Genomic DNA, 12,447 nt, shown 5'->3' on the forward strand with positions numbered 1-12,447 from the left:
TGATTTAAACTTAAGTATAGTACTTTTTGCTTATCCTTTTGAGCAGTTATTAAATGATTAAAGATATTATGAAATGTAAAAATGTTTAAATAGTACAAACTGAGAAAATGTGAAGAGATGCCAAAACATGATAGAGGAAACCTGAATTTAAAGTCTCTAAATATTTTTGATTGTATCTTCTACCAGTGAAACATTTCTAAATTTCTAGTAATAAAAACTTATGAAAAGGCTAATTTTATATGTGAAATTATTCTGCCCATGTCTTCCCCACACTTCTCAGAAGGCTGTATAGTTCTGTTCTTGTAAGGAAGTTGCTTAAAAGGTAGCTGCCTGTTAATTGTTGCAGACTTTCTTAATTTTGAACTAAGTTAATTTCCTAAACACCTAATAAATAAAAATAGGAAGTTGTTTCCTTTTATCCTTATGTCAGTACACTGTATTTATTGTTAGTGTTTGTTAAAGCATATATTTATTTATAGAATTAAATACTTGTACTACTAGGTCAGTTTTTCTTTGTTTTTAACTTATTTTTAACTAAAGGATAATTGCTGGTGAGTTTCTAATGATGTATATCATTAGCTTGTCATCATGGCTTTAAGTTTCATAATGGTCTAAAGGAGAGCTTGTGCAGGAAGTGTCAGTGCCTCCATGTTTCTTGTTGTTCACTTGTGATTATAGATTTTTGTTTTTGTGTCTGTTTTCTCCAGAAATCTTTGCATTTCCATTTTATGAAGAGTTAAACATAGTATAAATCATAAATCCATTGCAATGATAAGTAACTTATGAATAACCTAAGAAGAGTTCCATTTCTTGTGTCAGTCCTTTAGAGCACTGAACTATTTTTGTTCTCCTAAATACCTCAAATAGGATACCTCAAATACTATCTGTGACACAGAACAATCTGGAATATGGACCTAGTGAGGACATACCAATCTTATTCATTATCTTAAATATTTATAGTAAATTATTTATTTTTAGATAAAAATAAAGTTATATTTTGTTGCAATGCATTGTTCAGTTTGTGTTGTCTATATTACTTTGGAGACTACTCCAAGTTGAGGAAGGTAAACAGAATATTAAACAAAGGAAGCAAAGTTGGATATGAGAAATGCCAAAACAAAGGAATAACCGTGTAGGAAAGTAATACAGACTCAAGAATTTGTACCCAATTTGTAATGTGGAAAGGTTCCAGACTGGAAATAATATTATACCTATGAACCTTGAGGTATGTTGAAAAATAATAGTAGCAAATACAGATACCGTACCTATTCTGTACCATGCACCATTGTAAGTACTTTTCATAAAAATGTAATTCTTCACATTTTCATGAGGCAGGTTTTCTATATCTCCTTTTCACAGATAATAATATTGAGGCCAAAAGGGTAGAGAAACTTCTCTGAGGTCACAAAACTAGTAAATGGCAAAGCCAGGAACTGAACCCAGATCATTTAGCTCCTAAGTTCATATTGGTAGCCACTACTGTATCCTGCCTAATATGTAACTCTAAGTGTATAATCTGAAATAGCTGGAGATGGGTACAAGTAATAGTTACACCTTTAGTCATATTATAACTTTCTGGTGGGTTTTATTACATGTGTCTTAGGACTAACTGAATAAGTTGTGGAATTTAGCTAGTATTTCTTAAAGGATCAATTATATTCTATTGATTAATATTAAATCTTTAATGTAGATCGAGTTTTCTGAGACACTTATTATGAGAAATGCTTAAATGAGATAATCATAAACCAAAGTATGACTCAACAGTAATACTTGTATTGCTGGGAACTGGATTAACTCCCTGTCTGCATTAATCAATATCAGCTGTATATTGAGGATATTCCTTTGTGGTAATTTCAAGCATTATATCCTTCAGTTTTAAAATATACCTACAAAATCATGATGTAATTGATGTGTGACATAAATGTGACATAAATAAATGATGCACATTTATTTTAGGGGTAACTTTTTATTTTAACAAGTGTTAAATGAACTGTTTGATCTTTCAAACTTATTTCTATGGTATTAATGTAATTTTGTATTTGTTCAGTAATAACACTTAATGCATGTCCAACTTTTGCATAGGAACTATAGAGATCACCAAGGTTATGGCTCTAGACAGTGAATTTATATTCTAAATGATAAAATAACTTTGTAAACTAATAGCGGTAATACACTGACAACTTCAATAGTTAAAAAATATAAGACCCATGAGAACCCACATGATGAGATCATTATCTGAGGTGTGAATGCTTCATACATCAGATAATGATTATTTAACTATTAAAATTAGATTTCCAATGATAAATAAAAGTTCAGTCATAAAATCTGGAAGGAGCTTATAGAGAAGATGGTGTTTAACTTGTAGAGGAGGAGATAGTGAGATACAAAGCTGAAAAGAGTGAAAATAGCCTTGTAGATTAGACTAAGGAGATTGTATTTAGTACTAATAAATAAGTCATGTCCAAAACATTGTTGTCCTCCTAAGCACATGAGACAGTGTCCTAGATCAGTGCTAGAGATACAGAGATGATGCTGCCGCTGCTGCTGCTAAATCGCTTTAGTCATGTCTGACGCTGTGTGACCCCATAGACGAATGCCCACCAGGCTCCCCTGTCCCTGGGATTCTCCAGGCAAGAACACTGGAGTGGGTTGCCATTTCCTTCTCCAATGAATGGAAGTGAAAAGTGAAAGTGAAGTTGCTCAGTTGTGTCCGACTCCTAGTGACCCCATGGACTGTAGCCTACCAGGCTCCTCCATCCATGGGATTTTCCAGGCAAGAGTACTGGAGTGGGTTGCCATTGCCTCTCCAGACACAGAGATGAGTAAGATTATAATAACATTTTTGTTGGATTGACTTGTAAAATTGTTCTTTCCAAATACATTTTTATATTGTTTCTTAATTAGTGTACATATATTTCTATGGGCATATGAATTTACTAATACTTTGGAAGCCTGAGGGTTTGCCAAAATTGGAAGAGTTAGTTTCAGCTTAATTAGCAGAGGTCTGATTCAGTTCAGTTCAGTCGCTCAGTCGTGTCCGACCCTTTGCGACCCCATGAATCGCAACACACCAGGCCTCCCTGTCCATCAGCAACTCCCGGAGTTCACTCAGACTCACATCCATTGAGTCAGTGATGCCATCCAGCCATCTCATCTGGTCTGATAGTAAAGAGCAATTTCTCTTTTGTGCATCATGGCAGACAGCCACAAAATCTCTCCTGTAAATAACCTTTATAGTTATTTGTGTTGTTTTTAAATGTACAGTATAATTTAAAAACAAAAGTTCAAAGGATATATTTAATAATATTAATGATAAAATGTAAAATACTCAGTTTTGTTTTGTAAATACGTTTTCTACTGATCTTTCCAAAGATAAGAAGTATATCCTTTTCTTTGTTCCCATGACACACAGTTGTTATGCATTTTGACACTGTGAGGGAAAATTAAAATGCAGAACTCTACTGATCACTGTGATATGTAAAGTCACAGATGTTAAACACAAACTGTGACATTGTAATAATTTAGATAATGATACCCCAGAATTTGGGATTTCTTCTATTGATTTTAGGAACACAAAGATGTTGATGTGGATAGTTTCAAACACTTTTTAATGCATCCACCTAAAGAAATTATATGTCACTCAATACATACCAAAAAATGTACTTAATGTGTAAGATATGTAAATCTCCCAACTTCAGCTTAAGAACTGAACTATTAATACTACTAAAATGCTTCTCATCAGAGGTAATCAATGTCTTGAGGTCTGTAAGCATTTTTTTTTCTTACAAACCCATTAATCATTTACCACTCCTCATGAAATGTTTGTGAAGATGCATGGATAGGAGTAGAGGCCAGACGTTTGGTAGCACTTCACTTAAATAGCTGATGTCAGTGTGGAGCAGGACATATTTAAAAGGAGTGACATTGGTAGTCCCATTGCTGCTTTGACTTTATATATTTTCCTCATTTCTGTCTGTGCCTAAAGAAACAAAAGTTATCAAAGTTTATAATTAAGAAAAATATTGATAGGATCATTTAAGTACGTTTATAAATGTGAAAGTTGGACTGTGAAGAAAGCTGAGCACCGAAGAATTGATGCTTTTGAACTGTGGTGTTGGAGAAGACTCTTGAGAGTCCCTTGGACTGCACGGAGATCCAACCAGTCCATTCTAAAGGAGGTCAGTCCTGGGTGTTCTTTGGAAGGACTGATGCTGCAGCTGAAACTCCAGTAATTGGCCACCTTATGCAAAGAGCTGACTCATTGGAAAAGACCCTGATGCTGGGAGGAATTGGGGGCAGGAGGAGAAGGGGACGATAGACAATGAGATGGCTGGATGGCATCACGGACTCAGTGGACATGAGTTTGGGTGAACTCCAGGAGTTGGTGATGGACAGGGAGGCCTGGTGTGCTGCGATTCATGGAGTCGCAAAGAGTCGGACACGACTGAGTTACTGAACTGAACTGAACCGTTATTCTGGGCCCATTTTGACAGTATCAGTTTTGAGGTAATTCATTTGTTCTACCAAGAAATATTTGACTGTCTGTTAACCGTGCCAAAAATGGAAGATATAGCACTGAATAAAGCAAAATCCCAGTCTTCATAGGAATTTTCATTTTATTCAGGGGAAAAGCTAATGAATGGCTATATATTAGCCAAAAGAGAAGACCGAAGAAATTTGAAAAGGAAGGATTATTTTAAATACGATGGTCAGAAAAACCATGTTAAGTATGTAACCTTAAATAAAGACTTGAAGAAGGTGATGGAGCATGCAGGCATATATCTGGGGGAAGAGAAATCAATAAGGGCTAATGGCCCCTTGATAGAAGCATAACTAGGATATTAGACAACAGTGAAGTAAAGCACACTGATTTACATACTGCACTTGATTGTTGTGTTCTGAGGACTTTTTAAATATGAAATAGTTTTTCCATATTTTTTGTTATTTGCATCACATTAACTTTTAGATGACAACCTAGTTGTCATCTAAAACAATACCTCATATTTTTATTTAATTGTTTTCCCTCCATGGTATCATTTAATTTATTACTATAGTATAGCCTCCTAAAATATGGCCTCTATTTTGTAACTGAAAGTTAGGTCTAGTGACTTTGTTAAATTATATTTACATTCCTTGGAAAGATAATTTCATCGGTGATGCTGTATACTTCATATTTGGTCACAGTAGGTAGCTCATAATGTCAGGTTGCCCACTTATTATTCTGATTGAGCACTTGTTTAATTTAAGGTAATAACTCTTGATTCTTTTTGTGAAACTCCTTTTCCCTTTTCAAGTCTCAAATTATTTGGCACTTTGTTAACATTTTGCTTATGTCAACTTGCCTCTTAATGGTTTTAGCATCCATTGACAGCGTGTTCCAGAAATTTTGTATTTATTTTGACTGTAGATAGCAGTGTGGTGTGATGTCTAAAAATAGAATATTCTCTATCAATCATTTACGAACTAAAGGGTGTCATTCTCTTCTTATGGAGAAGGCAGTGGCAACCCACTCCAGTACTCTTGCCTGGCAAATCCCATGGATGAAGGAGCCTGGTGTGCTGCCTCCTCTGGGGTTGCACAAAGTCAGACACGACTGAAACGACTTAGCAGTAGCAGCAGTCTCTTCTTATGGGATATACTAATTAGGCATTCTTAAAAGTGTTATACCTTCTGCAGGAGTCAGGGAGTAAAGAATTATTTGTTTCCTGTTGTGAGGAAGCAGGTTCCACCCAGAAACAGAAAGTCATTTTTGTCCATTATTCACTTCAGTAGATTTTATTTCTTCAATTTTCAAATATTCATCACATCCCTCCCATTATGTCTGTCATTATTGTTAGTATATTAAATGGTCTCTCCCCTCACACTTTTGGTTTTGGATTGACTGCAGTGGAGAGTCACCTTTGCTCCATTTCCTTCACCTTTTCCTCTATTTTTCACATTGGAACCAAAAATAAATTTTTAAAGCTCATAGCTGTTGATGAACATCCTTCAGTTCAGTTCAGTTGCTCAGTCGTGTCCGACTCTTTGCGACCCCGTGGACTGCAGCGCGCCAATCCTCTCTGTCCATCACCAACTCCCGGAGTTTACTCATGTCCATTGAGTTGGTGATGCCATCCAATCATCTCATCCTCTGATGTCCCCTTCTCCTCCTGCCTTCAGTCTTTCCCAGCATCAGGGTCTTTTCAAATGAATCAGCTCTTCGCATCAGGTGGCCAAAGTATTGGAGTTTCAGCCTCAGCATCAGTCCTTTCAATGAATATTCAGGACTGATTTCCTTTAGGATGGACTGGTTGGATCTCCTTGGAGTCCAAGGGACTCTCAAGAGTCTTCTCCAACACCATAGTTCAAAATCATCAGTTCTTCCGCGCTCAGCTTTCTAACTCTCACAGTTAGAGAGTCATAGTCTAACTTTCACATCCATACATGACTACTGGAAAAACTATAGCTTTTACCAGATGGACCTTTGTTGGCAAAGTAATGTCTCTGCTTTTTAATTCAGTGACCACCTGTTTTCTCCAAAGTAAAGTTTGGCTTCCTTACCTTTCTTTGATCCAACCCCATCTTTCTTCTTGGTTATAGAATCCAATTTAGATTCCAAAGTTAAAGCAGATTCCTCCCATTGTTGTACTTTTGTTTATAGGCCTTTGCTATTGTGATTACCTAGGAAAGGTGTTGACCCTGTTTTCCCTGTCCAGTTGCTTCTGCAGAGAATTGACATTTTTTCCTAGTACTAAATACCCTTGTCACGTTCCTATTATTGTATTTAATTCTTTTACAGTTTAATGTGTTCATCTTATCAGTTAGTTTATTTAGGGGATTGGAGAAATGGGGAGAAGTTGATAAAAGAGTTTAAATTTCCACTTACAAGATGAATAAGTTCTAATGATTTAATGTACAGCAATAGTACGTGTTGCATACTTAAAACTTGCTAAGAGAGAAGATCTTAAATCTTATGTCACACATACAAAAAGTAATGGGATGGAGGTGTTACCTAATTGAGTGGTGATAAGCTTTGCCATATATGTGTATTAAATCAACATGTTGTATAACTTAAACTTACACAGAGTCATATATCAATTATATCTCAATAAAAGTGTAAAAAAAAATAGAGTAGAAATTCTTGAAAGAGTATCCTTGTTCTGGTTGTATGCCTGAAGACCTGTATAGTGCTAGAGCTGTTTGTTGCTTAATAAATGGTATGAACAGATACATGAGTGGGTGGATGGATAGTTTCTCCAAACAGTTGTTTGCAGATCATTGTTTTAAGCAATAGTGGTACATAGCCTCAGGCAAAGTCTGTTGAAATTAGGTAACCAAAAGCCAGGTTTTACCAAATAGGTGAACTTTTTTATAACATTGTCCATCAGCTGGGTAAAAAATCAAATTATTCTTAGAAACTGTTTTATCTCTTTAAATATTTTAATTTGTGACCACATTGCATTCTCAAATACCAAAGTCTTAGGAATTAGGCAGTTAGCCTTCCACCTCTGCTAGCTGCATGAGTTCTGCCTTGCAGTACACCTTTTACCTTTTAAGATTCTTACTATAATCCCAGTTAGAAGCTTACAATCTTCTAGTTCTCATTGTTGACTCTTGTCTCTGAAGCTTCACACCCTTACCTACCCACACCCATCAGTGTTCCCAGAACTTCCAAAATAGGCATTTTCATTTTTTGTCTCTCCGTTTGGCAGCAAAAACAGAGTTTTTTCTCCTTTGGAAGAGTATTCACTAGACAGCCTTTCTGTTCTCCAAGGCTACTGGAGTAAACCAGGTGACGCTCCATTGTAGAATAGAGAATATGTGGATTTACAAACCCAGAACCAGAGGAGACTTGTAGCTGTGTGATCTGGGACAGGTTCTTTAGAACTTATTTTTCTCATCTTTATATGTACTATAGGATTCTTTTTTTCTACTCTTCTCCTAGCTGTAGTGGGTTTTTGCTGTGCCATGATGGTGAATCTCTGGCCCTCCCCCACAAGATTAAGGTTTCTGGCTTTTTTGGGAGAAAGGTCTAGAGAAGTGAGCTGTACGTCTTACCTTGCCCATAGCAATTGAGGATCATCCTCTCTGGCCTGCATCAAAATAGGTTCTGTCTTTTCTGTTGTCTCAGGCTTTTATTACCTGGTTGAAACCTGTGGTCAGCTGATAAAAAGAGATTTGGAGTGAGTGTGAATTCCTTGTCATTCTGCGCTGACAAGCCTCCTGATGAAAGTGAAAGAGGAGAGTGAAAAAGTTTGCTTAAAGCTCAACATTCAGAAAACTTAGATCATGACATCTGGCCCTATTCCTTCATGAGAAATAGATAGAGAAACAGTGGCAGACTTTATTTGGGTGGCGGCAGGGGCTCCAAAATCACTGCAGATGGTGACTGCAGCCATGAAATTAAAAGATGCTTACTCCTTGGTAGGAAAGTTACGACCAGCCTAGACAGCATATTAAAAAGGAAAGACATTTCTTTGTCAACAAAGGTCTGTCTAGTGAAGGCTATGGTTTTGCCAGTAGTCATGTATGGAAGTGTAAGTTGGAATGTAAAAAAAAACTTAGCGTGGAAGAATTGATGCTTTTGAACTCTGGTGTTAGAGAGGACTCTTGAGAGTCCCATGGACTCCAAGGAGACCCAACCAGTCCATCCTAAAGAAGATGAGTCCTGAGTGTTCATTGCAAGGACTGATGTTGAAGCTGAAACTCCAGTACTTTGGACACCTGATGTGAAGAGCTGACTCATTTGAAAAGACCCTGATACTGGACAAGACTGAAGGTGGGAGAAGAAGGGAATGATAGAGGATGAGATGGTTGAATGGCATCACCGACTCAACGGACATGAGTTTGAGTAAACTCCAGAAGTTGGTGATGGACAGGGAGGCCTGTTGTGCTGCAGTCCATAGGATCGCAGAGTCGACACGACTGAGCGACTGACCTGAACTGAACTGATCAAGCTTAGTATCCCATGTAGTACTCATTTAATACCAAAATTAACTCTCTTTGCGGGGTATTTAACTTAAGTGCCAAGCTTTCCTCTTCTTCCTGTTCAAGGCTGTTGAGATTCTTTGAGATTCTTTGTTGTTGTAATTATCAAAGTACTCTTTCATGGAACACCAACAGAGCTCAAGACCTCATTTGTATCCAATTTTCCTAGCCGCATTTTGGCCTGTTAAAAACAAATAGCCACAAATTGAGAATAGTCTGATAACGAAGTTCACAGAATTTCTCACTCTCTGCCTTGTGAATTTACATTTCTCCACCAAAATGTTTTAGGCTAGAGTGAGAAACCTCTGCTGGATTCCGCTGTCAGTTTTGTATTTTAAATAAGATGACACAATCTGGTGATACCAAGAGCCTATGGTAACCGGCTTTTTCTTGGAAAAGTTAATAAATTCAGTGCATAAACTATAGAGTTAAATGAAAGTTCATAGCAGAGTTAGAAGAAATAGGGTTGAAATTTCATATGTGGGAAGTTGGTTATACTTTTGAAATGCTTAACTCTTTAAAGTGTCTTATTTAATATAATTGAAAGGTGCTGTTACACATATGATTAGTTTGATCTGAATTCAGTAGCAAATAATCCTTTCTAGTTAAACTTGTTTCTTTTTTTGTTTTCTTCTTTACTTTAAATTACCTCAACTAGTTCCCAAGTACAACAAAACTTAAACTATTATTTTGAATGAATGGCTTAGAATAATGAATTAAATACCGGTTGTGACCCCACGGACTGCAGCCTACCAGGTTCCTCTGTCCATAGCATTTTCCAGGCAAGAGTACTGGAGTGGGTTTCCAGTGCCTTTTCCGAATAACAATTTTGAACTTATTAACAATTATTCAGTTGGGGCAGATCAAAACAAGCAAAAAATAGAAAGCCATCATGTACCTCTTGATATCTGTCCACATATACTTTGAGAAAAAATGTTCCTTTTCCAGTAGGAGGAAAAAAGAAATCAAACTGGATATCATATATTATATTTAATATGTTATTTTTTCTTTTTATCCCTTTTAGGACAGTGGTGATTATCCCCTTACCATGCCTGGACCTCAGTGGAAAAAATTTCGTTCAAACTTTTGTGAATTTATTGGAGTCCTGATTCGACAGTGTCAATATAGCATAATTTATGATGAGTATATGATGGACACAGTAATCTCGCTTTTGACTGGTTTGTCAGACTCCCAGGTCAGAGCTTTTAGGCATACAAGTACTCTTGCTGGTAAGTAACTAACACTTTATTTCCTTTTCATTTAGTTTTGTTAAATATATTACATTCCAGTTAAGCTTTATTTAGATTAAATATTAATTTAAATTAATTACTTTGCTCTTGAAAAACACAATTTTTCTCCAAAATTTGCATGAATGGTTTGTATTCTCTGTTGAAGTAAAATGTGTGCTTATTTTAATAACTGACATTTGTTAGTCTTGAGAATGAAAATTGAAATTTTCTGATGAACGTTACCAAATCTCTTTCTGAATGTATAGTTAATTTTCTTGCATTTTTATTTTATAACCAAATAAGTTGTAGGGGTCCAGCAGGCCATATTCTTTGATAAAACCAAATAATAGTTGAAATTCCAAAATCACAGGTTTTTTCCTACTTAATTACATGGTTTAATTGTTACTATACATAAATATGTAAATATTTGTTTATATATATACATATATTTTAAAGAGTTCCATCTAATTGTAATAGGTAATTGTGACCTAGTAGTATTCTTTCTATTCCTAGTGGTATAATAACTTAAATGTAGTGTTTCTAAAATCAGTTGAAGTAGGTAGACTAAGTCCTGAGGAACTGATAGATTCTCATTTCCCTTTTGCTTCTGTTTTAGAATTATCTATGTAACTTCTGAGTCAAGTATATTCATTTTCCCCTTGTTTTCCTCTAACAAGATAATTTTGTTAATTTAGCTGTTCTGAATTTTTCAACGATTTAAACTGTGTTTACCTACAATGACTAAATGACTATTCTTTTTCTCTTATATATATGTGCATGTTTATAAAGAAACTGTGTGTTTGCATAAACATATATTTAAATATTCCCAAATTACATCCCTTTTAGTAGCAATATCTGACTATATTCAACTTACACACATTACCATGACAAAAATGAGATTTAAGAGTGTCCCTTTCCTATTTGTTTGGTAAAGAGGCAGATCTTTTACTTAATTTTATCTTTTTTATAAAGGTAAAATCACAGTTTATTGTTGAAAAAATTTTCTGTATGGAACAAACATCAAGTACATTTTATTCTATGTTTTGGGAGACTTTGTACCAAGTTGTAGCTTTTTTGACAAGGTACTATAAATATACTACTTATTACTTAAAAGTTCCCTGATACTATATGTTTTTTCTAATTTCATGACATTTATTATTTTCTGCCCTTTATATTTCCTTTTTTCTTTTCTTTATATTTTCTATTTACTTTTCAATCTATCATTCTTCTGTGTATAGCAATTCCCTTTTATTTAGCTGTTTTTCAGATGCATTGTACCAAGAAAAATAGGAGATTAATGTTATGTTTATCCTTATTTTTCAAAAGCTAACCTATTTTTCAAGTTATTCTCAAATTTACTTCAGAATACTATGGTAATTTCTCTGTGTACATTAATGAACATGTCTTCCAAAGTTCAGTTTCATAAAAAGTGAGATACCAGTCCTACCCTTCAACAAAGTGTGGAAATCTTGCTGAGAATTTAATTCCAGGCTGGATGATAATTTCCATCTTTTCAAGGATTATTTTCTTTTCATCTTTAATCTCTTCTCTGGTTCTCCTCCCCCACCCCCTTTTTTTTTCTTTTATGGTATGTGTATGAGGGATAGATTTAAAGATAATCGTTTTTATTCACTTTGCAGGACGAGTCTTGGGGACTAGATAAAATGGGCAGGAACATTTAATCCTCTGCTTCAAAGACTATGTGCATGGACAGTTACAAGGCAGTTATGGCCAGATATGATTATCGGCTTTGGAATAAAATGCTCCTTGACATTGCTTATATCTTAGCTGAGAAGAGAGACAATCAGGTTAGTTGTTTTCTAGGGTACAGACAAGATAAGTTTTAGAGCTTCATAAGTCATCAGAGTGATCTTATCAGTAGTACTTTTAATCTGTTTACCAATATCCCGTTTTCTTGTTGTTAATTAATAGTGTGTCCCAATTTGTTAGTGTTTATGCATTGCACTTAATTGTATATTTTGCCACACTTTTATTAAAATTTTTCATCATTTTGTAGTTTTTCAGGTTTGTCTATTCTCCAGGTAGAAGTAGTTTCATTTTCCATTAGTGATAAACTGAACTTTGCCTTTTATTTTTGAAATTCTTTTTACCATTAGATTGAAACAGACTGTTAACATAACTGTTAACCATTAAATTGAAACAGACTGTTAACATAACTGTAAAAAATAACAGATTTTATATTATATTTTCCTTATTTTTTTCTATTCTTTTAATTGTACTTGTAAAGCAT

General features: G+C 35.1%; 1 protein-coding gene across 2 annotated transcripts in view; it reads left to right on the plus strand.

The window, feature by feature from the left end:
• The window catches only part of STAG1 (STAG1 cohesin complex component), a 322,933-nt gene that overhangs the window by 140,855 nt on the left and 169,631 nt on the right, over nucleotides 1-12,447 (plus strand). For both annotated transcript variants that reach the window (XM_068987932.1, XM_068987933.1), the window contains exon 6: nucleotides 9,992-10,196. In XM_068987932.1, the coding sequence (XP_068844033.1) occupies nucleotides 9,992-10,196 (205 nt within the window). The remainder of the gene's footprint in view (nucleotides 1-9,991; nucleotides 10,197-12,447) is intronic.

Source organism: Capricornis sumatraensis, chromosome 1 (genome assembly GCF_032405125.1).
Source record: "Capricornis sumatraensis isolate serow.1 chromosome 1, serow.2, whole genome shotgun sequence".
Lineage (NCBI taxonomy): Eukaryota > Metazoa > Chordata > Mammalia > Artiodactyla > Bovidae > Capricornis > Capricornis sumatraensis.